This window comes from Patagioenas fasciata, chromosome 1 (assembly GCF_037038585.1).
Source record: "Patagioenas fasciata isolate bPatFas1 chromosome 1, bPatFas1.hap1, whole genome shotgun sequence".
Lineage (NCBI taxonomy): Eukaryota > Metazoa > Chordata > Aves > Columbiformes > Columbidae > Patagioenas > Patagioenas fasciata.
The window spans coordinates 92,425,769-92,452,120 of record NC_092520.1 but is presented as its reverse complement, the minus strand read 5'-3'; the positions used below and the strand labels follow the sequence as shown (position 1 = coordinate 92,452,120).

The 26,352-nt window shown below is 45.0% G+C and overlaps 2 protein-coding genes across 9 annotated transcripts in view; one reads left to right on the top strand and one right to left on the bottom strand.

Moving 5' to 3' along the window:
• The first annotated feature begins 2,951 nt into the window (after positions 1 to 2,951).
• On the top strand, positions 2,952 to 6,499 carry ATP5PO (ATP synthase peripheral stalk subunit OSCP). Its single transcript, XM_065844336.2, has 7 exons — positions 2,952 to 3,098; positions 3,351 to 3,401; positions 3,530 to 3,640; positions 4,015 to 4,144; positions 4,261 to 4,373; positions 5,951 to 6,037; positions 6,321 to 6,499. The coding sequence occupies exons 1-7, from the start codon at positions 3,069 to 3,071 to the stop codon at positions 6,432 to 6,434; spliced, it is 636 nt and encodes a 211-aa protein (XP_065700408.1). The 5' UTR covers positions 2,952 to 3,068; the 3' UTR covers positions 6,435 to 6,499.
• Positions 6,500 to 10,081: 3,582 nt separating this feature from the next.
• Positions 10,082 to 26,352, bottom strand: part of ITSN1 (intersectin 1) — a 144,197-nt gene continuing 127,926 nt past the window's right edge. For all 8 annotated transcript variants that reach the window (XM_071810686.1, XM_071810678.1, XM_071810709.1 and 5 more), the window contains 8 exons: positions 26,137 to 26,235; positions 25,121 to 25,288; positions 23,078 to 23,290; positions 22,445 to 22,566; positions 20,285 to 20,367; positions 20,100 to 20,183; positions 19,501 to 19,674; positions 10,082 to 18,604 (listed from right to left, as the gene is read on the bottom strand). In XM_071810686.1, coding sequence (XP_071666787.1) covers positions 18,456 to 18,604; positions 19,501 to 19,674; positions 20,100 to 20,183; positions 20,285 to 20,367; positions 22,445 to 22,566; positions 23,078 to 23,290; positions 25,121 to 25,288; positions 26,137 to 26,235 — 1,092 coding nt within the window. In that variant the 3' untranslated portion in view covers positions 10,082 to 18,455. The remainder of the gene's footprint in view (positions 18,605 to 19,500; positions 19,675 to 20,099; positions 20,184 to 20,284; positions 20,368 to 22,444; positions 22,567 to 23,077; positions 23,291 to 25,120; positions 25,289 to 26,136; positions 26,236 to 26,352) is intronic.

Sequence of the window (26,352 nt, the reverse complement as noted above, 5' to 3'; positions counted from 1 at the left end):
TTTTAATTCTTGAAAGTACTGTCAGGATTTGACCCAGTCCCTTGTTCATTAAAGTGCCTTTAGCTCTCAGTGATTTGACTGGCCTCAATAAGCCAGACTGTCTGTATATTAAAATGCTACAGGATCATAGAGTGTTTCAGAATTACAGTAATAAAATTGGGGATACAGGAGCCCACTTCAATTAAATCCGTTCCCTACACCATTCCAAAATTTCAGTGCATGCGTAGTATTACAGAAAAATAGGCAAAATACTATTGTTTCTAAAGAAAAACAAAGATTTTTGTATATTTTAGGTATGCCTTTCTTACTACTGTAGTTATTAAAATTATCAAGAAGCACATTCTGTCAGGCTTAAACCTGTTGCAGACTGTACTTGTGCCTTTGAGTGTCACCACAGCAAATACAGCCGGGGTAGAAGAGGAAACTAAATTCTGACATCCAGAATAAAGCCTGTTGGTGATACTGTCTTATTTCTGGTGGGACAGGAGACCAGCTCTTTTTTTCAGACTGTATTTCTCCATTCCTGAAGTGTTCGTGGCCAGGCTGGATGGGGCTGTGAGCAACCTGGTCTAGTGGAAGGCATCCCTGCCCATGGCAGAGGGGTTGGAACTAAATGATCTTTAAGGTCCCTCCCAACCCAAACCATCCTGTGATCCTGTGAAAGACCATTATTCCAATTCTCTGGTTTTGACGTAGCTTAAGCGGCCACTTCGCTTTTAAATTTGTAGCAACAGCAACATCTAGTGTTTAAAGTCTGCCCTGCAGACTTCATGCAGCATGCTTTCCGTTAACGCCATGCTTGCTGTGTCAACAGCACCGCCCATCACAGCTACTCACACCACCGAAAATCATTACTCAAACGTGGTTACAGCTCTGCGAAGCAGGCAAGCGTTTTACCTTCTCTTACGGAAAAAATGGAAGAATTAGGAAAAGAGTTTAACTATTCAAGGCACTTCAGTAGTAGGCAGGACCTGAGGGAGTTAGTTGCTCAAGGTCATACTGAGAGACTGGCAAAGTCAGAGCTGCCTATGCTATTCTTTACCTGGAAGACTGTGTGTTTGCCCCAGGAGACGTTTGGATCTAGTTTATCCAAGGGCGGGAAAATGGCTCATTGCGTTTCAGAGGTAGTTTCACTGTGTTAGAGGGCAGCAGAAATGTCCGTGAGGAGAGCACAGCTGGCGTTTTCCCTGCTGAAGAGCTTGTGCAACGCTTGCCCTCCTGGTGCATCTGAACAGAGGGACGCGTGTGGGTGTGTGAGTTACAGGACTCTTACAGGAACATGGGAAAGGGTGGTGGGTCACTGCACCCTGTTACAATTGCAAAGTCCCCAAGCAGCCCCTGTGGCCCAGGCCACTCTTTTCATCCCATGGCCTCTCCATCTGCAAAGCCAAAACCAGCTGCACGGCCAGCTGAGGAGCTGGGTGTAACTCTGCATGTGCAGGACACCCAAAGGCTGGGGTGAGGCCTGCAAGGGAGCCATTGCCCTGGTCACTCTGCTCCTCTTCAGAGCCCCGCGCTGCCAGGCTCTCTCTGCCTGAGGAAGGCCACCGTCAGCACCAGGGTATGGGAAGGGGCAGCGAGGGGGTCATTTCACCCAGAGTTCCAGCCCCTGAAGGGGAGGTATGCCACAGGCACCCCACTCCTGTTTCTTTCACCTGTGGCAGAGCAGCCCACGACAAACACCAGCTTGCTGCAGGAGGAGCACAGGTATGCAGCAGCCCTTGTGGAGCTCAGCCTCACCCCGCGGGCTTGCTGGGCAATAGGAGTGCCTTAGAATTCTAGGAAACAATTATTTTGCAAATATAGTAGGCTTAGGCAGGATCTCTCAGCAAAGCAATTTTTTTTAACAACGATATTGCAAGACCAGGTGTTCTGCCTAGAGGTAGGCACACAGAATAGGGCAAAAAGCCCCTGCTTATATCCCTCCAAAATCCCGGCCACAATTTCCCTCCCCTGTTCCCCACTGATTGGGTACTTCAGGGTTTACAGACTACCCTGATGCATACAATACCCTTCCCCTTATCAATCTATTTAAGATATGGATTCCTGGTATTTTGGCTACCCTTCCCCCTGAAGGATGAGTGTCATGAAGATGGAGCCAGGCTCTTCTCGGTGACAAACAATGACAGGACAAGGGGTAATGGGTTCAAACTGGAACACAAAAGGTTCCACTTAAATTTGAGAAGAAACTTCTCAGTGAGGGTGACAGAACACTGGAACAGGCTGCCCAGGGGGGTTGTGGAGTCTCCTTCTCTGGAGACATTCAAAACCCGCCTGGACACCTTCCTGTGTAACCTCATCTAGGTGTTCCTGCTCTGGCAGGGGGATTGGACTAGATGATCTGTCGAGGTCCTTTCCAATCCCTAACATTCTGTGATTCTGTGAATTAACTTGTAAATGCAAGTATCAGTATGTATACAGATATCAGTATATATTCCTTGGAAGAGATCATGTTTTACATTAAGGATTCATAGTCCGATGTCTCTCGGTCCTTCCCCATTGCTGGGGTCAGGCGCCAGGTCCCCAGTTTGTAAAAACAATAGTTCTTCTTTAAACGTTCCTTGCAGAATCATGGAATGTCCTGAGTGGGAAGGGACCCACAAGGATCATAAGAGTCAAGCTCCTGTCTCTGCATAGAACAAGCCCAAAATTCACACCGTGTGTCTGAGGACATTTTCCAATCACTTCTTGAACGCTGCCAGGTGTGGGGCCATGACTGCCTCCCTGGGCAGCCTGTTCCAGTGCGCTTGGCTTTCGCCCCAGCTGCCAGCAGGGCCTGGCGAGGCTGCTCGGAGGACGCTGGGGTGAGGCACCCCGGGCGGTGCGGCAGGGGGCGGGTATGAGGGGAGGCGGGGGCCGCGTATCCTGCCGGCATTCAGGAACTACAGCCCCCAGCAGGCAGCGCTGCAGGGAAGGGGCGGCCCCGAAGAACTACCTTTCCCACCGCGCCCCGCGGCACAGAAGGGCGGTGGGTGGTGCGGAGCTGGGGCCGGGATCTGCTCCGCGCTTGCGCGCTGCCCCGTCTGGGGGCCGGGCTCAGCTGTGACCTCGAGCGGCGGCCGGGGAAGATGGCGGCGGTGGCGGGGCTGTCCCTCAAGGTGAAGTTGGGGTGGGGGAGAAATGTTGTCTCCTGCGAGGTACTGGGTGGGAGGAGGGAGAGAGCAACGGGTAATGCTGTGTCCCGCGTGCGCCCTCGCCCACCTCTCACGCCCGCGCGGGGTCTCGAACCTTTGACCCAAGCCCCCTAATCGCGACTCCCTGGCGCGCGCCCCCCGTACGTGAGGCGGTTGGGGCGCGGCGGTTGGTGGCGCGAGGCGCTTGCCGATCGGCGACCGTTTTTCGTCCCGCAGGTGCGGCAGCTGAGCACGTCGGCGGCCAGGCCGGTGTCCAAGCTGGTCAAGGTGAGGGGGGCAGGAGGAGAATCACCAGGGTTGGGGGGGGGGGGCGGTCACGGGCGAAGGCCGCCGGTCTGGCCAGCAGCCGCTGGCTCCAGGCCGCTCTCAGCGCCCGCCCGTTCTCTCGCCCCCAGCCCCCCATCCAGGTGTACGGGCTGGAAGGACGCTATGCCACGGCTCTGTACTCTGCCGCCAGCAAGCAGAAGAAGCTGGACCAGATCGAGAAGGAGCTGAGCCGAGTAGCGGTAAAGTGTTCTCTAAGCTCGCGCAGGGTGGTGGGGGCAGTGGGGTTCGCCTACTGTCTGTTGTTAGGAGGGAGGTAGGCAAAGCTTTTGCGTGCTGTGGGGCTCCCACTGACAGCTGGCCTGGAATGCTTGTCATCTGCACTGCGCTCCCGGTGTTAAGCTGCTTGGAAGTGATACAGGAGGAGCATCAGCTCTAAAAGAAACATATTGTAAACGAGCTGTACCTGGATTTGCCATTTCACTTCCCATCTCCTTCTGACCCCTTTATTCTCGCTCAGTGAATGACCATGTTGCCTGCTTTGGGTAGGCCACTTAGGCCTTGTGATGCCTGGAAAACTCCTGGTGTTTGTCATGTTGTTTGTGTATGTTCTTAGACTCTTTTGAAGGACCCCAAGCTATCCAGTGTTGTTATGAACCCTCATACCAAGGGCACAGTTAAACAAAAAGCTGTGAATGATGCCTTAGCAAAAGAGAAGATGTCCCCTATTACTGTCAACTTGATGAGTGAGTAATCATTTGAATTCTGAAAAACATCTGAGGCTACTTGTTTTTACTGGTAGATAAACAAATCTGTGTCTAGTAGGTCCTTTAAACTCTTTCAATATATCTCCCTCCTCTAGATTTGCTTGCTGAAAATGGTCGCTTGCATCACACTCCAGACATTGTTTCTGCCTTTGGGAAGATCATGAGTGCATACCGCGGAGAAGTGCTGTGCTCAGTCACCACCGCACAGGTGAGTTAGGAACCTCTAAATCAAGCTTAACAGGTAGCAATATAAAAACCAAACTTCTTTAGCTTAATTTTGCTCTCTGTAGTTTAAGTATTTGCTATACGAGTAGTAAGGAAATATCTCACGTCTACCAAAACGAAAGTCTTTCTGCAAATAGGTTTTTTATATCCTACAATTATTGGTCAAAAATTAAACCAATTCTTCCCATCTCAGCTTAACAGGGAACATCTTTCCTGTGTGTGAACCCAGTGACTGATAAAAGTCAGCCTGGTCTGCAGATAAAACTGCCCCTGTTTTTATTTCTGTTGTCAGGATCATACAGATGAAGTCAGAGCTAACAAATGAGCTATTAGCTAGAGCAAGGCAGACACCTGACAGGACTGGGAATGCCTGTGGTGCATGGTGCTGTGCTTCACAGGGAGCAGTTGCTTGATTCATCACCTGCAGTAGTGGGGACAATGGCTAAGTACAAAACTCTAAGGAGACTTTTTCAAAAGCAGCAGGTGGCCAGGTCTGGCTGGTGCTCAGGAAGGTAAGAGGGAAGATGTTGTCTCCACGAGCTGTAAACATCAGGCTGGAGGCACGTTGACTCTGGCTCTTCAGTAACTTATTCGTTAATGAATCTATGCCTGGGTCTGTTAGAGCAGGAGGCTGGTCAGATAGGTATGTGATGTAAATCTGTAGTCCTTGGGCAGAGCTACAGTGAACTGCCTACCTGGAATGAATAAAGAGACTGAACCACTTCAGATTCACTGGTTCCCTGTAGGCCATGGGCACAGATTGTCAGTGTGGTTGATAACCTTCAGGGTCATATGGACTCGCCAGAAATTTTCCTAAATATTTCATACATAAAGTTACTTTCCTGCTGCTTTTCTGTTGTTGTTATTAGTTTCTTTTGACTGTCAAAGTGTTAGCTATTAAATAGAAATTATTTAAATTGCCAGTAGCACAAAGGTGCTACTTCTTGATAAAGTGCCTCTTGTTGCTATCTCAGTGGTGTCTGAGCAACTTGTAAGGGAAGCAAGGACACATTCCCAGGGTTTCTCCCACAGGAATGCAGGGTTCTTCATGGTGACAGAGCGAGGTGTACATGGCCAGGAGCAGTTCTGCAACCTGGCAGCAGGGCTGGGAGCTCACTGCCAGTGGCTTCAGTCCCTGCCTAGGGCCTTACATGAAACCATGTTCCTTCTCAACCTGATCTTAATTGTTAAAAGCAGCAAAATTAACCTTTCATTGTACAGCCTGAACACTGCTGTGAAGTTGATCTCAAGGTTTTCCATCAAGTGCTTCCTTTGGCAAGTATGGGTTCCTGATGCTTTGCATCTGAAGGTGTCAGCATCAAACTTTTGCTGGGAGTATGTGCACAAATAACAAAGTCTTATGAAATCAGGAGGGTACAAAGTGACTGCTGTTTCTCTACTGTCCTTTGGTTATTCCTCTTCAATAAGGCTTCTTAATCTGCCTTCCTGGTGAAAGTATCTGTCTTTAGAAGAATCTGGATGGAAAATTTAGGTTCTTGTTATATTGCTTGAATATTTTTAAGTCCTTTGTTTTCCTTGTCTTCTCTTGGTATTTTTCAGCCCTTGGATGATGCCAGCCTCACTGAGCTAAAAAGTGCTCTGAACGGATTCTTGGCTAAGGGAGAGGTCTTGAAGTTGGAGACCAAGGTCTGAATTTTTGATTTGTAAATAAATTTCATCAAGTTATTGTTAAGCTGGGCATCTGTCTCTCTGATCTTTAAAAAAAAACCTACTGAATCCAGTTGCCATATTACATAGTTCTGTGTTTTCTTGTAGACCTGATGATGCTTTAGTTATTAAAATCTTAACTTGGGAATACAGTGACTGCAAAGCTATCTTAAAAAAAAGTTTCTCTTAAAAGCTAGTTTAAAAACTATAGTAGGTGAACAAATTTTTCTAATAGAATTTCTGCTCCATATTTCTTCTTTAGACTGATCCGTCAATCCTCGGTGGCATGATTGTCAATATTGGAGAGAAGTACGTGGACATGTCAACAAGGTCAAAGATCCAGAAACTCACCAAAATCATGAGAGAGACTGTCTAGCAAGCTGTCCTCATCATTCGCAGTGAAACCTGTCAGATGGAAACAATAAAATTACTTATTGAATAGATGATGTGAAGTATTTTTATTGGGAAACAGCACTGAGGCAGGAAGGTGATGATGTTACCATGAGTTTCACTTACTCCTCACTGAACAGTTCCTGATGCAGCTTGAAAATCTAGCTTGTCCCAAATGCAGGTGAACTCTGAAGAAAGTGGAGAATCATCCTCTAGGAGCAGATAAATGGGGTCACTGCTGCTGAGGTTCTGTCAGTCTCCAGAGAAAGCTTTTGCTCAGGATGTGAGCAGGACAGTGAAGCAACACTCCTGCTGCCACATGTGCTGTCCCTGTGTGTGGGAGGTGTGAACGCTGGAACAGTGACTGGTAGATGCTTTCAGAAACGTAACAGTGACTGTTAAAACTGTGTCATTGGTACATTCAGCAGTGAATGCTTTAGCAGGCCCAGTTTACTTCCACATCTCTATCATGAGAGAGAATTTTGCTTATGCGTTCAACTAGAGTCACCCTCTAAAAGCTTACTAGTGAGGGGCTGAGATGCTTGTGACATTAAAGAACATACAAAAATGTTTGGAATGGGACAGGGGCTCACAACTAGCAAGTATTATGGGGGTGTTGTGAGTGGCTGTGCGTGCTTCGTGGTTAGCATTAGGGCATGGGTTTATAAGTGTCTGTTTTCTGTCTTGAAGTGTTACGTCTCTGTTTTCTACTTAGATGATCTTTGATGGGCCTATGAATGTGTGTGAAGTGCCTGTCTCTCCCTGTTGGTCCTTGATCAAGAACTGACATTATTTGACTTAATTTTGATGAATACCATTCTTGCAGGGGTGAGGTGTTCAACCAGTAGCAAGAGCTCATTTCAGTTTTATTATTGAAACCTGTTAAACAGCCACATTTTAATTTCTGTTAGGGTAGAAGTAGTCCCTGCAGGGGAGAGACCATTTATCTTGTGCTTTCCTTGGTACTGGAGGTACACTTGCCCCCAGAGATGCTACCCCTGCATCCTGCCTGGAGGGGACATAGAGAAGCCGCCACTGTGCTCAGCTTCTTGCCAGCCCTCCTGGGGCAGGGGGTGGTGGATGGAAATGGCCCAGGAACCCCTGAGGCAGAGTAAAGTTCTGCTTGTTCTGGTGGCAATAGGAGGGATGGAGTGGGATTGTGCTGGGAAAGGAAAGGGAGTGCTGAAGTTTGAGGGGTCAGTGATGAGGGTGGTTGACACTTGGGACCCACAGGAGGCTCAGAGGCAGGGCACAGGGGCAAGCTGTGTGGGCCATAGAGAAGCAGGTGGCCCAGAGGGGCCTCCTGCACCCCACTTTCCACTCCTGGTGCTGCTATCTAAGAGCAGTGGGGTGCATTGAGCTGTAACTGAGGCAATGTGGTTTTCCAGAGCTCAGCACTGTGCAGTGGGAATGCTGGCCCCTGTATAGCTGGATTAATGTGGACAAAGCAGCCCCAAACATCTGGTGAGCTTCCTGATGCCTCCTGTCTCACCACTGCAGCAGCTCTGGTCCATGAACTGGTGCTCGCCCCTTGTGCCAACCCAGCCCCAAACCAGCTGTGAAAAAAATGTGTGAGCAGATGCTGAGCTAGGCAAAGGGACCCACTGCTTACCAGGATACCGGGATTACGGGAGAGGTGTCTGAGGGCTGGAGGAAAGCTAACATCACCCCAGTCTTCAAAAAGGGCAAGAAGGAAGATGCGGGTAATTATAGACCAGTCAGCCTCACCTCCATCCCTGGGAAAGTAATGGAATGACTTATCCTTGGTGCCATCTCAGGCATATCAAGGATAAGAGGGTCATTAGGGGCAGTCAACGTGGCTTCACCAAGGGGAAGTCATGCTTGACCAACCTCATAGCCTTTTATGAAGATATAACGGGGTGGATAGATGATGGCAGAGCAGTGGATGTGGTCTACCTTGACTTCAGCAAAGCATTTGACACAGTCTCCCACAGCATCCTCACAGCTAAACTGAGGAAGTGTGATCTGGACGATCGGGTAGTGAGGTGGACTGCGAACTGGCTGAAGGAAAGAAGCCAGAGAGTCGTTGTTGATGGGGCAGAGTCCGGTTGGAGGCCTGTATCTAGTGGAGTGCCTCAAGGGCCAGTGCTGGGGCTTGTACTGTTCAACATGTTCATCAATGACTTGGATGAGGGACTAGAGTGCACTATCAGCAAGTTTGCTCATGACACGAAGCTGGGAGGAGTGGCTGACACACCCGAAGGCTGTGCTGCCATCCATCGAGACCTGGACAGGCTGGAGAGCTGGGTGGGGAAAAAATTTAATGAAATATAACAAGGGCAAGTGTAGAGTCGGTCTTGCATCTGGGCAGGAACAACCCCAGGTTCCAGTATAAATTGGGGAATGATCCATTAGAGAACAGTGTAGGGGAAAGGGACCTGGGGATCCTGGTGGACAGCAGGATGACCATGAGCCAGCACTGTGCCCTTGTGGCCAGGAAGGCTGATGGCATCCTGGGGTGTATTAGAAGAGGGGTGGTTGGTAGGTCGAGAGAGGTTCTCCTTCCCCTCTACTCTGCCCTGGTGAGACCACACCTGGAATATTGTGTCCAGTTCTGGGCCCCTCAGTTCAAGAAGGACAGGGAACTGCTGGAGAGAGTCCAGCATAGGGCAACAAAGATGATTAAGGGAGTGGAGCACCTCCCTTATGAGGAAAGGCTGAGGGAGCTGGGTCTCTTTATTTTGGAGGAGACTGAGGAGTGACCTTATTAATGTTTACAGATATACAAAGGGTGAGTGTCACGAGGGTGGAGCCAGGCTCTTCTCAGTGACAACCAATGGTAGGACAAGGGGTAATGGGTTTAAGCTGGAACATAAGAGGTTCCACTTAAGTTTGAAGAGAAACTTCTTCTCAGTGAGGGTGACAGAACACTGGAACAGGCTGCCCAGGGAGGTTGTGGAGTCTCCTACTCTGGAGACATCCAAAACCCACCTGGACACCTTCCTGTGTAACCTCATCTAGGTGTTCCTGCTCCGGCAGGGGGATTGGACTAGATGATCTTCCAAGGTCCCTTCCAATCCCTAACATTCTGTGATTCTGTGATTCTATGATACCGAGGGTATTGCCCTCGGGGCAACTGGGCAAAGAGTTGGTGATTATTAACAAAAATTAGGGGAGAGATGAGCATTGGACTGCTTACATTCTCAGGCAGCAGAGCCACAGGCGGTTGCTGACAAGCTGCGTAAACATTGCTGCGAGCCACAGAGCAGGGCCTGTGTGACATTACAACATGCATGAAGTAATGTCACCCGGCCTGTTCAGCAAGGGTCTTCGGTTGGGTTTTTTTGGGGTGGTGGGTTTTTTTTGGTTGGTTGGTTGGTTTTGGTTGGTTGGTTTCATTTGGGTTTTTTTATAATTTGCTGTCTTACTACACATTGGGTCAACTCTTGATTTTCAAATCTGAAAAAAACGCATACAACACGTTGCAGAGATGAAAAGTGGCATGTGTTAGGCATGAAATGCTGGGAAGTTCTCCCCCTGCTTCTGGGACTATCACTTTGCTTATACCTATGTAGTCCCCATGTCAAAAATACTCTTCTGAAGACTTACAGCAGGTATCTGATGCCGTACCACTCTTCTTGAGGACTTCTCAAGAATGCAACAGTACACAGGTAAACTTTTTTAAAAAATGAATTTATTCTTGCATAATTTCACTTGCACAACCACAGTCTTGTCTGTGTCAAACAAATCGCACAGTCTAAAACCTTATGGGCAGTTTCCACCTCGGTGACTGGAGTCTGGGAAGCGGCACAATTCCTCAAACAGGGGAACATGTTTTAAGGACTTTTGCTTAATTGGACCATGTCTGTAGATGGAATTACTTAACAAAGAGTGGCTGAGGAAACAACACACTGAGGGCAACTGAAGTGCAGTTGAAATTGTCTTATGAGAAACAGTGGTGTCTGAGTCATAATTATCCATTATACCTATTACAAATGCTGTGAAAAAAGAACCAACTTCACGGTATGAACATTTTACTGTAGAATAGTTAAATGCGATGTAAATGAACAATACAAATTAATTCCATTTTATCTGAAAAAAAAAGTCTCCTTTTCTCCTATTCAGCCAGGTCTTAAGACATACGCATAACATTTTATAATGCCTTTGTAATTTTTAGGATCTCATAAGTACTACAGACCGCACAATACTTCCTTTTTTAAGGAGAAAAGAAGGAAACTAATTGATACAATTTTTTTGGCACCAAAAAGTGCACTACAAAGTAACACCACCACCACCAGCAGAGGATTCCACAATTCTAAGTATTACCAATAGAAAAAAAATCCTACAGCTGTCTTTTTTTTCGGACAACTTACCAACATGAAGTATAAAGTACCCATTAGACAGCCTGCAAAGGCGGCTGGAATCTGAATTTGTTTTTGGCAGCTCAAGAACTGAAATAGGGTAATTCTGCACAAGCAGTTAACAAACCCAAAGCCTTCCAGGAAAACCTGCCCCACGAGGGATGGCTTTGCCTTTTCCCCCTGTGTTAAGGGTTGTCTCACCATGGGGGGCATCAAGTACCTGCAGTGGGGGCTTGCGATGCACCTCACCTGGGTGGGATGGGTACACACAGTGCAAGGGGGGGGTCGGTGCTGGTCCCTGCACACTGGTGTGACCTTTCAGGTGACACTATCTGGTCACTCCAAAAGTAGCTCATTGTGGGGTGAGTGTGGTGGTGCAACCTTGGAGACTCTGAAAAATGTGGAAAGAAGAGGCAAGAGGGAGCGAGAGCGGAGGCAGTGAGTTGGTCAAGCACCTGGACCGGTGCTACAGTCCCGCAACCAACCTTCCCTCTTCCTCCTGGCAAGTACGGGTCACACCAATGAGGTTCTTCCCATGACCAGTGAGATTCTTCCCATGGAGCAGCCACCACAGCTGGGAGGGATTTCCCTTCCAATCCATCACCTGACGGTGACCCACCCACATTTTTTGGGGGGAGCAGAGATCTTCCTGCTCACAAAGCTCTTACCTTTTAGCTCTGCCCCTACTTCTTCCTTTTTTCCCCTCCTCCGCTGCAGGCCAGCCCTCCCATTTCACCTGCGCTCACCGCAGTGGGCAGGAGCTGCTGCCTGGGTGTCTGACAGGGGTCTCAGGGGAAGCACCAGCTCCCTTTGCTTGCAGAATACGTTAAGATCCCAGAATCGACTGCTAAATCCAGGGTTAGTGATGCTCCTGCAGCTTTACAAGCAGCACAGGGAATTCACCTACCGCTGCTGCAGAGCCTTTGACAACTTTAGTAAGCAACTAGGCTAGTTTAACACACTGTTACTGCAGTTCTTTGTTCTTTTACATTAGGTCCTAAATATATCCTCCTATGTACAGAAAAATAATTTTCCAAGGACAGTCCTTATTTTAAAATTTAAGTGAACAAACAAAACTGGGTGTCTATAAACACTCTTCTGTTAGATTTACCTAGTATTTGACAACAATAACATAGCCGCATTTGTATATTATATGTACAAATAATCACATATATATAGATATATGCATGTATTTAACTACAGATACATTGATATGTATGTAGGACAATAGTATTAGGGCTAAACAAATGCCAGAATACATATGGAATGTACATACAGAGCAAACCCTTTGAAGCTAAGGTGATTCAACCTAATTCCCAGCTTTTCTGTGTTTCAAGGGTTCTGATTGCTAGATTTGAATAAACTGAAATATCACAGTAGCAGAATCAAACGAGATAGATACCACTGTTGCAGTAAAAGGCTGGATTTGTCACATCTTAGTTTTGAAAATGTATTTAATAATATTACAAAACCTGCATTATCCACAATGTTCCCCCAACCCTACTCACATGTAACAAAAAGTGATTTATTTATTTTTAAAGGGTAAAAAAATTGTAAAATGAACGTTTAAAAAGTTCCCTCATAAAACCTCATGTTGAGAAAAATATATAATAATTAAGTGCATGTAGAAAAAAGTTCTGTAATTTGTCAGTTATTTGGCTTGGTGTCAGCTCAGCAATATACTCTGTCTTTCAAGATGCCCAAGTCAACTCACCAGCTTTGTGCAACCTCTCAGGGTTTTGCAGACTGGCTTTCTACCAGCACTACGCTCGGCAAGGTACTGGGTATTACGGAGGCCAAGGCCAGCCTGGTCTTTTTTTATCTTACAGGGTTTCCAAGTGTGTTACAATCTGTAGGTGTGAGAATTCTGATTTGCCCTGTAAATATAATTCTGGTGAGTTTAGTGGCTAAAACCACTTTCAAAAGATGAGGAAGAAAAGAGACCCAGCTGCAAAGACTACAAGATACTTCTGTATTTCACCTTAATCATGACTTTTTGTTTGCTGCTCTATTGCAATCTTCCAATCCTTACAGAGCTTGGACCAACTTCATCATGTCGGCCTTATATTATCCAAGCCTTTTGAATTTCTCCCTGCGTCCTCAGCAAAGCACACAGGCACCCAGTTGGCTTTACATATGCCTTTGCACTGAACTGGGGCACGAATTAGAGTCAAGGATCTGCTGAAGCGCTTGGTTATGCCAGGGGCTGAGGCAGAGGTGGCAGCTGCCAGATGAGTTGTGAGGGAGAAACCTGGAAAGGAGTCCCTAAAACAGCACTATTCCACACAGCTGAGCTTTGGGAGTTGGGGTTCAAAGGGAAGGAAAGAGTGATGCTTTCCAAAGGATTTAATTAATAACAGAACAGAAGCACCAGTTTACGCCCAAGGTATACACAGGAGAAAGAAAAGCCTAGTGGGACCACAGCAGAGCAAGGCAGTGAGATGTGTTTTCCAGTCACCCGCAGCATTCGTCCACGCAATGCAGCTGGTGTTTGGCTCGGAGGAAACCAAGAGGCCCAGCCGGTGGGGAAAATCATGGCTGGGAGGGGACCTGGGTGATCTCAAACATGAGCCTCAACCCAAATGGCCATGAACCGGAGGCTGCAGTGTGGGCAGCGGGAGCTCACAGTCCGGCACTGCTGGGAAGGGCATCATGGCTGTGACCTCAGGTGCCAGGGGAGCTGAACCTGCCCTGGACATAATGACATAATTCCAGCTACATCTGACCAAGCGCAGAGGAAAGTGAGCTGAGGTGATTTCCCCGAGAGGCACCTCTGAAAGGCTAACTCCTCCTGTGGGGAGAAAAACGCTGGCAGAGGCAGATCAGCAAGACTGGGCTGATTGTTACTGCAATCAGAGAGATAATGGAGTAGTCCTAAATGGGGATACGGGTGAAAGGACAGATATCCATTCTGCCGAGGTATAACGGCATTGCTGGCAAACCGCTCATACAACTATAGGCTGGGAAAACAAGTCTTTTGAGAGACAGAAAACCGGCACGTGGATGCTCGCACAGCCGATTGCCTGTATGGAAAGGGTCTGTACCCATCTGCCTCCTGGGTGGTGGTGAGCACTGCCTGGCTGGCACTAGGGAAGTGAAGAGCCTGATAGCAATGTTTACAAGCCTATGGAGTCCTTGTGAAAGCATCTTAAAACAACACAGTGGCCAAGCACCTCAGAGGTATATCTATCTCAGAAGCTAACTCCTGGAAAGAGGAGTGTAAGGGCTGTTACAAACACTGAAAAAGCTCCACTTCTATAAAGAAGTCCACGCAAACTACATACAGAACTGCATTAAATTCAGTGTGGCTCTCCCAGGGTGAGGACAAACACATGGTTTGTTATTAATCACTGTTGTTATAATATGGGTGCTTGGGGTCCTGGATGATAGAAGTTCTGCTGTGAGACTGTGGCTCTGATTGTAAACTACCTACCTCACCCCACTCCTCTCTCAAAAAAAAAAAAAAAACATTAAAAAAGAAAAAAAGCTTCCTTTAGTATCCTTTCCTGTCTGCAGCCGTAACGATATTGACATTCTGCCTATTCCCAGCTACCAGCATCTGGCAAAAGTCATTTTAATAATTTCGAAAAGAGGTGGTGTTCCTTTCCAGTTTCTGACCCAGTAACTCAGTTCTACTACAAGACGTAAACCCAAGGAAGCATGAGGGAGAAACCCTATTCTCCTCGCTAAAGTTAATGTACCTAACAGAAAAATGCAATTCCCACAATTACAGCTTGGAAACCAAATCACCAGGGCAACTTTTTCCATTGCAAGTTTCCTCATAGCTGCACATTTTGATCTTTCTTCTCTTGGTGTTTTTTCTCCCAGTTTATCCAAAGCAAGAGCACTGATTCAATGAAGGCAGTGAACGCACTAAAAAGTAAATGTAAAGCAAATGCACAGTAAATGCACAGCATTATTTTTAGAAATGCTTCATTGCCAGCCAAGGAGCTTGATGCTGAAGAATAACTTCTAAGCAAAATGTCTTCTCCAAAACAGATCCTGCAAGAAGATGAAAATGAAACCCCTTCTTAAGGGCCAGTCCCAGTGGCCCACGCACCAGTTCAATCTCACCAGTGCCTCATTTTAAGGATGAGTGATGGAAAGACCTTGTACTCAGCTTCTCTTCCAAGGATGAATTTTACCAAAGTAAATGCAGACAGCAAATCCAAGAACTCCACAACACACACGTGTACAACCTCTGCATTTTAGTGGGGATGCTTTTCCACATGAATCTGCTCTCTCAGTCCAAAATGTGACCAAGTGTTATCACCTGGGCTTCAATTTTGTTCTTGTGGTTGTTTTGCATAACAATAGGAAAAAAAATTTACACACATCTTGATGGGGCTGGAAAGGAACGTGTGAGCTAAGGTGTGCTATTCTATGCAGATACTCAGAGATCAATAAGCAGTGTCTGAAAACGAGGGTCTACATAAACATAGGTATTCAATACCAGTAGTACAGACTAGCAGAGTTTGGCCTGACAGCCAGCACATGGCCCTTGTAGGAGGATGGCTCAACCTTCACAAGTCGTGGTAATGCCAGCTGACTTTCTAAATACACTAAGAGATCCCTAACTTCCTAGGTGTTGCTGCGTGCCTCTCCCTTCCCCAAACTCTTCAGAACACAGGTGGCATTTAAACAAGCCTGTGAGAGCTCACAGTTATCTCTATGAAAGTTCTGGTAGGAATGCAGCTGATTAGTCTCTTTTTTTCAGTAAAAGGTCTGAACTTGTACAGTACAAAGTCCTGCATGAGTGGGAGGTCTATGCAGCTATGGTGGGTAAAAAAGCAGAAACACGCAGCCTGCACAATGGCAGAGTTAATGCAAAGCGATGTGCAAAACTGCAGCATTCCTGAAGACAGAGAACCAGGCAGGAGGCAGTGGAATTTCAAAGCAGCTTTGGCTAACCCCGGTGACAAGCAGTTCCATCTGGGAAGCCAACGGTGCCAATCTGCTACAGAGCACTGAGGGCAAGCAAGTGAGAAAACAGCGACATCCCAATGCCCAGTCAGGTGGCTCTAAGGGTATATACGCATTCTGTCCTCGATGCACAGGGATTAGGAAAAGCTTCCCTTTTAGGATTAGACTAATTATGAGAGATGCATTAGCTGTTACTGAGCCAAACCCCAGCCCTTCATCATCGTCATGTTTGCGTAACTCCTATTGACCTTAACAGGAGTTAAACCTTGCTATGCGTGGAGGATAAGTGGGAAATCAGAGGTGATGGTGGTTGAGAAGATCCTCAGTTCTGCTACAGTTCCCCAAACGGTGCAGTCGAACATGCCCTTGATGAGGGCCGCAGTCTGATAGGAGCCCCTGCGGTTACGGGTTCCCTGCTTCCAACACCAGCTGAGTCTCAGAGGAATGCGCAGCTCCTTGAGGCTCCCTTCAAAAACCTGGTCAGGACTTCTGCACTGCACCCACCATCTTTTTGGTCCCGTTTGTCTATTCAGTTGTTATTGTAATTCATGCTGGTGAAATGATACCGTTAAAAAAGTGATGCTACTTTTTAAACGCTGAAATGAACGTTCATCGTAGTTACAGCTACCGAGTAAAATTAGGACAGCGGTAAAAGGTTAGACAATGACATTTAATGTTACTCCATTAATAGATTTTATCACTTTTTTTTTATCCTACCACAACAATGTGTATTTTCATATACGTTATATTTAATAAAATGTATTGATATGGAATTAGGAAAGCATGGGTTTAGTACTATTTACATGTTTTAATTGAAACAATTTTCTTAACAACATTGAAAAATAGAAACTTAAAGTTCTCTTAATTGTGTTTTCAGCCAGTTAGTGGTAAACAAACGCATGCCTAGGAAGTTACACTCCCTCTAAAATGTGGTCAGTTGAAAGTTTCTAACTAAAGTGTGTATCTCTGTTTTGTTTCAAAAAATACATAAGTATGTCTGTCATTTCTGATACAAAATTCTACACTATCTTCAATAAATAAATAATAAAGCGATTCTGAAAAGTATGAAATGTAAACTTTGTTGTCCCTCCAACATACATTTTTTTTCCCCATTGCTTGAAACATTACAGTGGTCTCATAGGAAATTATAATACACAGACACTTCCCAGCACAGTTTACACTTATTACCATACTGTATCTACCTATCCGTTATGAATATATCCTAATTTCCTAATGGAAATCAATAAGACTTGTAGTGCTAGAGAACACCGCCTATACAGGAAAGGTGGAAACCAGTACCGAATGGACATGCAAGGAACACCAAAACCTAACAACAGGCTCCACAAGAACGTTCACATGCTAATGAAACAGGCTGACACCTTCCATTCAGAAATAAAGTCCTTACAAAAATACCAGTGTATGCATGACAGGTCATGAACAAAATGAATCCAAGCAGAACAAAGAGGAATTTTACTCTTAGGGGTCTATTCTTGCTCGAGTCCAGACTCAGCAAAGCACTTATGCATTGTGCTTAGGGGAGACAAGACATAAGTGCACGCTTACAGCTGGGCGCTTTGCCAAACAGGGAAAGTTTGCTGGATGTGGGCCTATACGTGTGTGTTCGTAGAGTTAAATGGATACACAAGCCCTGGCACTCCCCCAGATGACAAGGCTTTTCCTTTGGGGTTACCCACTCTGCACCATCATGAGCGCTCTGTTTCTGGTCACATGCGGTATCGCTGCCACCAAACCTGCCACCACCCCGGCTGAGCCACCAACACCTTCCTGAGCTGCACTGCGCTGCTGCCCTGAATTCAGCAACACGATGGCAAACACAGGCATGGTGCAATGTAATAACAGATCACCACTGATTGCTTTGCAAACTAGGCTCTGCAGGGTGGAAATGAGCTTCCTGAGCTAGAGCTGTGATTTTTTTTTCTTCCCCGCTGCAAGCGACAAATCATCCATCTGTGGTCACGCAATCAGGCAGCAGTAGTAAAGTAGTATTGATGTGGTAGTAGCACAACATTCAGCAGGGCTCTATGTTTAATCCTTCACTTACTGTCCGAGCATTTACAGTCCTATACAAAACAGCAGCTTCCAAAGGTACCGAGTGGGTGAACTCTTCTGGAGTGCAATTCATTTCTGTGCAGAAGGCTTGTACATTTTTTATTTTCAGGGGCAACATGAGTCATGAAGTGGTATGTTAATAGAATCTTCTCTGTTTATAGATATAGACTATTTATTTTCTAAGTCTTTTCAGTACCACCATGAAGATCTTCAAAGATCTTCTTACCGCGTAACTGCTCCTTCCATTCACATTACATTTAGACACCACTTTGCTGAGCAATAGGCACAGAATTCCTTAAGGGGGAAAACCCTGCAGAAAGCCTCCAAAACATACCAACATTGCCTTCTTCATGTAAATTAAAGAGTAGGGTAACTGGAGCAAGTACAGCAACCTATGTGGTTTGCCAGGCTTTCAGACTGGAGCACAACGAACAACCAGGTTATTTTACAAACCCAGGAAACTAACCTCAAGTTCCACATAGAGAAATTGAAGGACATCTCCTCACTAAACTGGGATTAATTTTTCAGTGAGAATTATCAAGGCACAAAGATGCTCCTGTTTGCTTTGATAACCCTCTTACGTGTGAAGGGCAAGCAGTAGTTTCATACCACACCAATAAGGATTTTGTGACAGCTTCTGCAGACACCTATTGCAGCGAACTCAGACAAATAAAACATTGGTCCCTTTCCTTCTAAGGCTCATCGAACAATTGCAGGTCTAGTCGGACGACTATCTCTCCTGTTGGGACTTCATGTAGGAGGAGACACTTTGTAACTGGTCCCTTTGAACCCTGATCCTTCTTAATGTCTGCCACACGGATCTCTGTTCTGCCCAAAAAGTCTGAAATGCAAAAAGACAGCACACTCAGAAATGACAGAACTGTTTTACATTGCAACAAAACGTTAATTTGCAGAAGGAACTATGCTTCCATCTACACACAACAAAAGGAGAAAACAAGTCTTCAGTTCAACTATGTTTTTGCAGTCAGAGAAGGGCAAAGACTGCCAGTCTGCATAGAAGAAGATTTTAGCTGGACTATATTAGTCAGCAGAGGCATTAACAAGTGGTCCCATAAGCAGAAAAATCTACAATGTAATTTACAGCTGCCTTGCTTAAGTAGCTTATTTATTTTATGAGATGTTAGGAAAAAAGGCCAAAGGCCACTGCACAGTTCAAATCGAGCGTGAAGCTCTCTGGAGATGATAGCGCCAAGAAGTGCGACACACTAGTGACAAGGTCAATGGGCCAACTGGTGCTGGCCAGATGAACAACATAATACACTCTTCAATGCTCCATATGTCTATCCCATGTTATTAAATAAGAATGGGCTATGAATCTTGGGTTCATTTTTGCCACTGTTGTCACATATTACAGGAACATGAAGACATTTCCTCCTGGATTAATCTATCCATATGCAAACAGCATCCAGAGTTTTTTTACAGACTTCCCAGAACTGCAAACCACACTTCAGTTGTTGTCAAGTTGCACAAGAAAGGAAACCCCAAAACACCCCAGAGACAGCTTGATATATTTATTTTTTTGCACTGATACTAGCATGACTCCACTGCGGAGCAATGAGAGTACGTTCTCAGTATGCAAAGGGTTTCAATATTGGGGTTGGAACTGGATGATCTTTAAAGGCCCCTTCCAATCCCAACCATTCCCTGATTCTACGATTTACCTTCAAAACGTGAGATTTGAAAATACCCTTGGAAGGGCAGCAGCCCCCTACATACCATCTGGGGAGAACTGGTCCCTCTCAAACACCGTGATGCAGAGCACGTCCTGCTCGAGGTCTTTGATGAAGAACTGGCAGTTGGAGTTCCACTTTGGGTTGAGGGTGTCCTGTATTGTCTTGGTAATGTGGCACTGGGAGCCCATCGTCACCTCACAGTATGGGTTACTCTTTCCTGGGAAAACGGAAACAAATAGAAAGGAGTTAATTGCATTTTTAGGTATGTGACCTTCCTCCTAAATGTCCTTTTAACTCCTAAAGCCAATGGACTGGGGAAAGACTGTGGCCTCACTGCCATTATAATGAACAGGGACACAATTCTGCAAGGCAGGGTGCACCTTCCACTCTATTTCAGGACTTCGTTGCTTAATGATATGGCTTAAGTGGTGGAAACTAAGCTGGTCTGAAACAAATGCTTACATGCAGGACAACTGCATGAGTGCTACTGAACTGCACAAAATCACTTTCATATATTTTAAGTCCATCAAAATGTCCTTGTTAAATAAAATGAGGTTTTGGACAGAATTTCCTCTAAAGTTAGTCTGACAAACAGGAATGACTTCTTCACATAGCATATTATGACAAATCCAAGGCACTTACCATGGGATCTGCAAGGTTTTAGTTCAATGCCTTCAACAATATTCACCATCAACCTCCCAATGCCTGTTGCCCTTTGTGAGCGAACTGTGGTGAAACCAAAGGGGAGAGAGAAAAGCCATTAACGTCTTTTCTTGCCTATGGACTCTTCCACAAAAGATAAGACCGCCCCATATCCCATGCTGTACCTAAGTAGGCTTTTTCCCTCTTCTTCTTTTCGGTCTCTATGTAAAGTTCCGAAGCAGCTTTGATCTTCTGAACCCAGGCAGTCCTACAGAGTGAAAGGAAAAAAAGTTGCAAAATACCATTTTCATTTTTCCTTCCTGGAGCACAGCGGACAGAAGTAAAGCTGTTCCTCCTTCCCAATCACTTGCAGTCTAGGGCTCTGGCTCATCACAGGCTCTGCTACACCGAAGCTGTCTGCCTGGAAGAGACTTTACTGGAAATCACAGCACCTGTAGAATAATTTAACTGTCCCAGGCTAGCAGATCCCACTAGACAAAAAAAGTTTGAAAGAATCATGATCAGGAGGGACCTGGTGAGAAACCAAAAGGTGTAGATGACAGCCTGTCGCTTCACTGTAATACACTAACTTCTTGTAACTAGTAGATACAACCATCCTGCAGAGGTGGTCACTTTTCTTGTTCCCTGAAGTTGCATACCAAAATCCTTCTGAGCCTCGGAACACAGAGAGTACTCCGGGAGTACACAGGTGATGAATGACTGTGGTTCCCTATGGGGTCTTCTGGGAATTCATGTCATACTTAAGAGACTGAGTGGAAAGATCGATAGGAAAAAAGCATGGAAGAAGGGGTACCAAGGGACCTCAAAGTGTTAGAAGAATTGCTGTGACACACGAGGGAGCCTGAGACCTGAGTCAAGGCAAAATGAGAGAATCTGAAAGTTGTGGATCCACTTCTGAAGAGCTGCTGCTCTAGAGGGCACTGCAGCTGCTTACACTGGCCTGGATTTGGGTCTGAACACTCACCTGTATTCTGCACAGAGAGCTGTTCAGGAAAATAAAACACTTAAGAACCATTCTGTCTTCCAGCTCAGCCCTAAGTGGTAAATGGCAGCTTCAGAAGTATACCAAACCTTTGATCATAAAGGTCTTTTAGGATTGAATGGGTAAATTAATCACTCATCGATACTGATGTTTTATTTCTGTTGCTCTTAATTAAAAGCAAGTGAATGATGAAAACCTGAAGGTACATCACCTAAAATGCTGCATTTATTTAGTAAGCAGTTCTAGCATAAAAAAAAGTCAACGCCTCTATCCAATATAAGTAAAGGCAGTTGACTGCAGCACCCAAATTTGGGTTCCAGCTCCTGTGGGTTTTCTGCAGTGAACGGAGAGAGGGCGTTCAGCATGTGAAGATCTGGTTCCTTCCCCTGATGGTTCAGCAGAGTGTGCCTAATCATTTCACTGAAGTTTCTTGACCTAGGTAGGATGAATGTGGTGCAGAGTTTATAGATGGTTCTGACCAACATGGTGAGTGCTCTGATGCAGAACAGATGATTATTGCTGCAGTCTGACTTATGCAACAGATCCTAAGTTGAAAAGGCTGTGCCAGTTTTCATCACCAAGGGTCTAACCACAATGCTCATTCCTTCTGTGGCATACAGGTACAGACAGCAAGCCAAAGGACAAATGGGATCTATAAAAGTATCATCTTCTATAAGAAAAACTATGTGTATAAATAATGATGAATAACACTGTCAGGCAGCCAAGGAGCAAAGATGTTTTATACATTTTTATGCATCAGAATGTTTACGGGCCATATATTTGCAAGTGGGCATAATGCCATGTCTATACTATGGGGGCTTTTTTGCTAGACTTTCAGCTTTCTCTTTTTGACAACAGTTAAGTTTGCCAGAGACGAAAATCCCCAGCTGAGGTTTTGATGTTGCCATTCTTTTGACTGCTTCAGTCTGAACTGAACTAGGTTATAACTAACTGGGTTTTGTTTGGTAGGTCTTTGCTACAAGTTCTGACCTCTTCCTGAACTTCATTCAACATACAGCCATACAAATGTTTGCACTGGCACAAACAAATGGATGTTAATAGAAGACGACAGGATTGCATCTTTTGGCTTCCTTCTGCTAACATGACATGCTGTGAAATATGGCCTATATATCCTTGCATTTCACTGTTGGTCTTACTGTAATTCAGGAAACATTATTTCTCCCTCCTTTTCACATATTGAGTAACACCATATTCTCAAGCAGAGCGAATTCTCCAGTCTTGTAACAAAAAATGCTTGGAAACTGCTATGGGTGTGTAAATCATACACATTTGCACTAGACTTTTCAAGTTCAGTATGAACATGGCCTGTGCAGGTACTTACCTTTCATTAATACTTTCAGCCCGGAGTGTATAGACTCTGTCAATGTGGGAGATATGGAAGATGGGCTCGTCTCCAGAAGGGTCTGTGGGTAATTTTACTAGTACTTCATTTAGAAAAATTGGCTGTAAAACATTAGGCAAAGCTAGAGTTCTACTGTACGATATCTGAACAGATGCATTAAACACAGAGCAATTTATAACAGGTTTATCTTGTGCCTGCAGTATCTTTCCCCTTCTGCCTGCCTCCCATCTTTCTTCAGATATGTCATTTTTGGTATTTTCTAATTATCAAAGATACAGGTGTCTCCAGAGTCTGGGAACACGTCTGAAGAAGGAAAGCAGGCTCATGAAGCATAGCAACCCCTCCTTTCCCACAAAGAGTAGCAAACACTCCATCACTCTCTGATAAACATGACTTTTGTTGTGTTTTGGCAAAACTCCAAAAGCATCTTTTCTTATCTCGCTAAAGCAAACAGCCAGCTTTCTCACCACCAGTCCCTGGAATCCCCAGCATAGGCCAAAGCTTTCAAACCTACAAAGCATATTGCCTGTACATCCAGTACAGGAGCTGCTCCCTGCTATACACACTGTTAACATATAGCCATCTTAGTCATCGTTTAAGAGTGGTACTTACAGTTTTGTACATTTTGTATTGCAGATTAGACTTGGGGCTGAAGACCTTGTCTGTGCCAGAAGAGCCAAGAGGTTTTATGATCTGAGTCAGGAGGAGGAAATCGTTGAACAAAAAGCCATACAGTTCCTTGTTACTCTTGGCTTTATAGAGTTTCCCACTGTGCAGAAACTTGCGTGGTCCCAAGCAGTTTGTAACAGAATTAAATACGAGTTGCTGCGAAAAGTAGAAGAAGAACAACAACGCACTGTATAAAGTAAAACAATCGAGGTTCCCCTGAAAGAGATCAAATATAGTTTTGAGTCCTGACATTGCTTTTAATTTGTGTCACGGGGATGAAGAGCAATGCCTCTGCCTTGCGCATGATGAAAAGCAGTGCAAGTCATACAGAGGCTACGTGAAAATTAACTTTAAGGCAGCCCATCGGCCCATCAGTTGCACAGGGCACGGCCTTGGACAGTCAGAGAAAAGCCAAAAGCATTTGTGCCTCCTTTGGAGTTGCTCTGCCACACACATGCATCTCTGTGAGCAGAACTGAGCTGATGATGACTTGTCCTGGATCAGCAGTAACTATGCAAATGGCCTCTCCAAACGCTGAGCTTTCTAAACAAGGCCTGGGCTTCTGAACTGTGTTTGAATTTCACCCATTGAAACATATCAAAAGAATTCCAGACAGCCTGACTTCATGCACGCATGATTCCTGGAGTAAGAGGACAGCTGCTGCCCAGTGGCTGGAACCGGCAGAATTTAAGACTCATCTGGAGGTTGTTACCAGAGGAGCAGAGGATTCGCCTTTCCTAGAGTTTTCTGGTTTATTTTCACTAGGTGATGATATGGTTCTTGTCATCCTAGCTGCCCAGACAGCTACATCTGGAGTGGTTCCTTTTACAGATTAGAAACTTCTCAGTCAGAAAACTGGGGGAAGGCCAGACCACTCTGTGCCACAGATTCAAGGCTGCTCCTGGCCTGACTGTGTCAGCAAGCATCCAGTTGGTCTTTCAGGTAATATTTTTTGTGTTCTAGGGCTAGACATTATGTACAGAAGATAAAAGCAGCCATCTTCCTTCAGGCAGTAGTTATAAGACAGCTGAACATGACTTTGACTTTTCCAAAATTGTCATACCTGTTTTTCTGAAACAAATTTCATAAGATGAAATGCAATGGTTTCTGGTTTATAAACCAGTGTTCCGTTCCTTTCCTTTCCTTTCCTTTCCTTTCCTTTCCTTTCCTTTCCTTTCCTTTCCTTTCCTTTCCTTTCCTTTCCTTTCCTTTCCTTTCCTTTCCTTTCCTTTCCTTTCCTTTCCTTTCCTTTCCTTTCCTTTCCTTTCCTTTCCTTTCCTTTCCTTTCCTTTCCTTTCCTTTCCTTTCCTTTCCTTTCCTTTCCTTTCGAATTGAAACTCAACGCACACTTTGAAAATCATGTTGTGATCTGTCTGCCCCTAGTATCTTCACCAGTAACAGGGAAGCTACCAAAACATCCTCCACCCTTTTGTAGGACATACTGACACAGTATTTTCTTTACAGTTTCAGTAAAGTGTACCATGTTACCTTAAAAAGTAATATGCAATGGTAGGCAGTGATTTTTTCTGGAAAGTCTTGACAGAGACTTGATCAATATTCTTGAATTTCCCAAACGCATACAAGGTTTTATCTCAAAAAAGATTTTCTGTGATAAAGGACTCCAGGATGGTCAGACATAGCTTCAGGGTGAGATACAGCAGTACAATAACCACTGTATTATAAAGAGCTATGAAACCGGAAAGTTGCGGTTGCAAAATGCAGCACTGAACCTGGCACTAGTCCAGAGGCAGGCAACAAACGCAGCATTTATCATAAAGAAGGCGATAACACAAGCAGCAAAAGGATTACGTGCAGGGGTGAAAGGGAGCCAAAGAAAGAAGAAAACAAAGGACTGAAGATTATATGATTTGATTCATTACACTGTTCGGCCCCTGATGCAGTGCCATAAGTGAGCCATGGTTTCTTCCCGACCGGTGAAGAAGCGCACCCACATTTGCATTACTCTAGATAGGACATTTTTTTTACCTCCGACAGGCCTTCACACTGAACATGAGCCTGGATCCACTCCAGCCTATCTGAATTTTCCTTCTCCCGCACTCCTTCATTTACTTGAGAACATAATTCTTCTGCTTTCTCAAGAGCATGCTTCAAGTGACTGTGGTCTGGGTGGTTTTCAGGAGTGTTTTCTATTATCTACAGATAAATAACATACATTAGCCTTTTCTGTTATCTGCAGTTAAAATGTATTTATATTATCAGCCCTACACTTCTGTTTTATTTTTTTATTTTCATCAGAGCTGGACAGTAGGTTTCAAATTTTTTTTTCCTCCTTGACAAACATGAAAAATAAGAGACAAACTCACAGTCTGCTTGTGAACACCTGAAACGAAATGCCTGTCTGGAGAGCCTTTACATCAGTACACTGCTCACTCTTCTGACATAAGTATGCAAATTCCAGCCACATAAAGAAATATAACCATGACTGTTTAAGCAATCTCTTAAATGCCAACATCCAATTTATCATTTTTTCCGGTGAAAGCCTTGGGCCAAGTTCAATAGCATTATTCAGGATGGTAAGCATTAGGTAACAAATGAAAGTTAGGAAGGGGTTGTAAATCATTCAGCATCATAAGCTGCGCAGGAAGGTAACTTGCAAAAATTTGGCACTCGGGCTTGCACACCGAATGTCATTTACAAGACTATGGGGGGGAATGATGTTGTGGAAAAAGGCAAAGATGAGCATAAATTGACCTGTTACTCCTGCCATCTGAATTTTAAAGTCTTCATTCTGCATTTGCTGCCTTCTGGTTCTTTGTGTGCAAGCTTCACCTCTGTTTCTCAGGGAAATATCAAGTCATTCTGATGAAGCCAAATGAGTTACCGCATTTGCTCTAGTGTGATCAAATATAAAAGGATACCCCACATTCCCTAGTACACGAGATACCTAACAGTGACAGAGCTTGACAAAATAGGAAAACTACCCTGTAATTAAGCTATAAGCAAAGCAGCATCAAAAACAACACCTTTGCAAAAGAACGTACATTTTTAATTATTAGTGGGTATCTTGTTACCCGTTGCATAGGCTTTAGTAGAAAACTTGATAGTGGCATTCCTTTACAGCGAGGATCCATTGCTAACCTCTGAAACATTAGAGAAGTAAAATGGTGTTAGTCAGTTTGTTTAATACCCTGCAAAATGAGCTCCTTCACGAAACAAAGAGGTAAGGTAACATATCAACACCATACCTCAACTAAATC

Coding starts and splice junctions, on each gene's coding strand:
- ATP5PO (XM_065844336.2), top strand. CDS start 3,069: ATGGCGGCGGTGGCGGGGCTGTCCCTCAAG. Junction 4,145..4,260: donor TATTACTGTCAACTTGATGA/GTGAGTAATCAT, acceptor TCCCTCCTCTAG/ATTTGCTTGCTGAAAATGGT. Junction 6,038..6,320: donor TCTTGAAGTTGGAGACCAAG/GTCTGAATTTTT, acceptor TTTCTTCTTTAG/ACTGATCCGTCAATCCTCGG.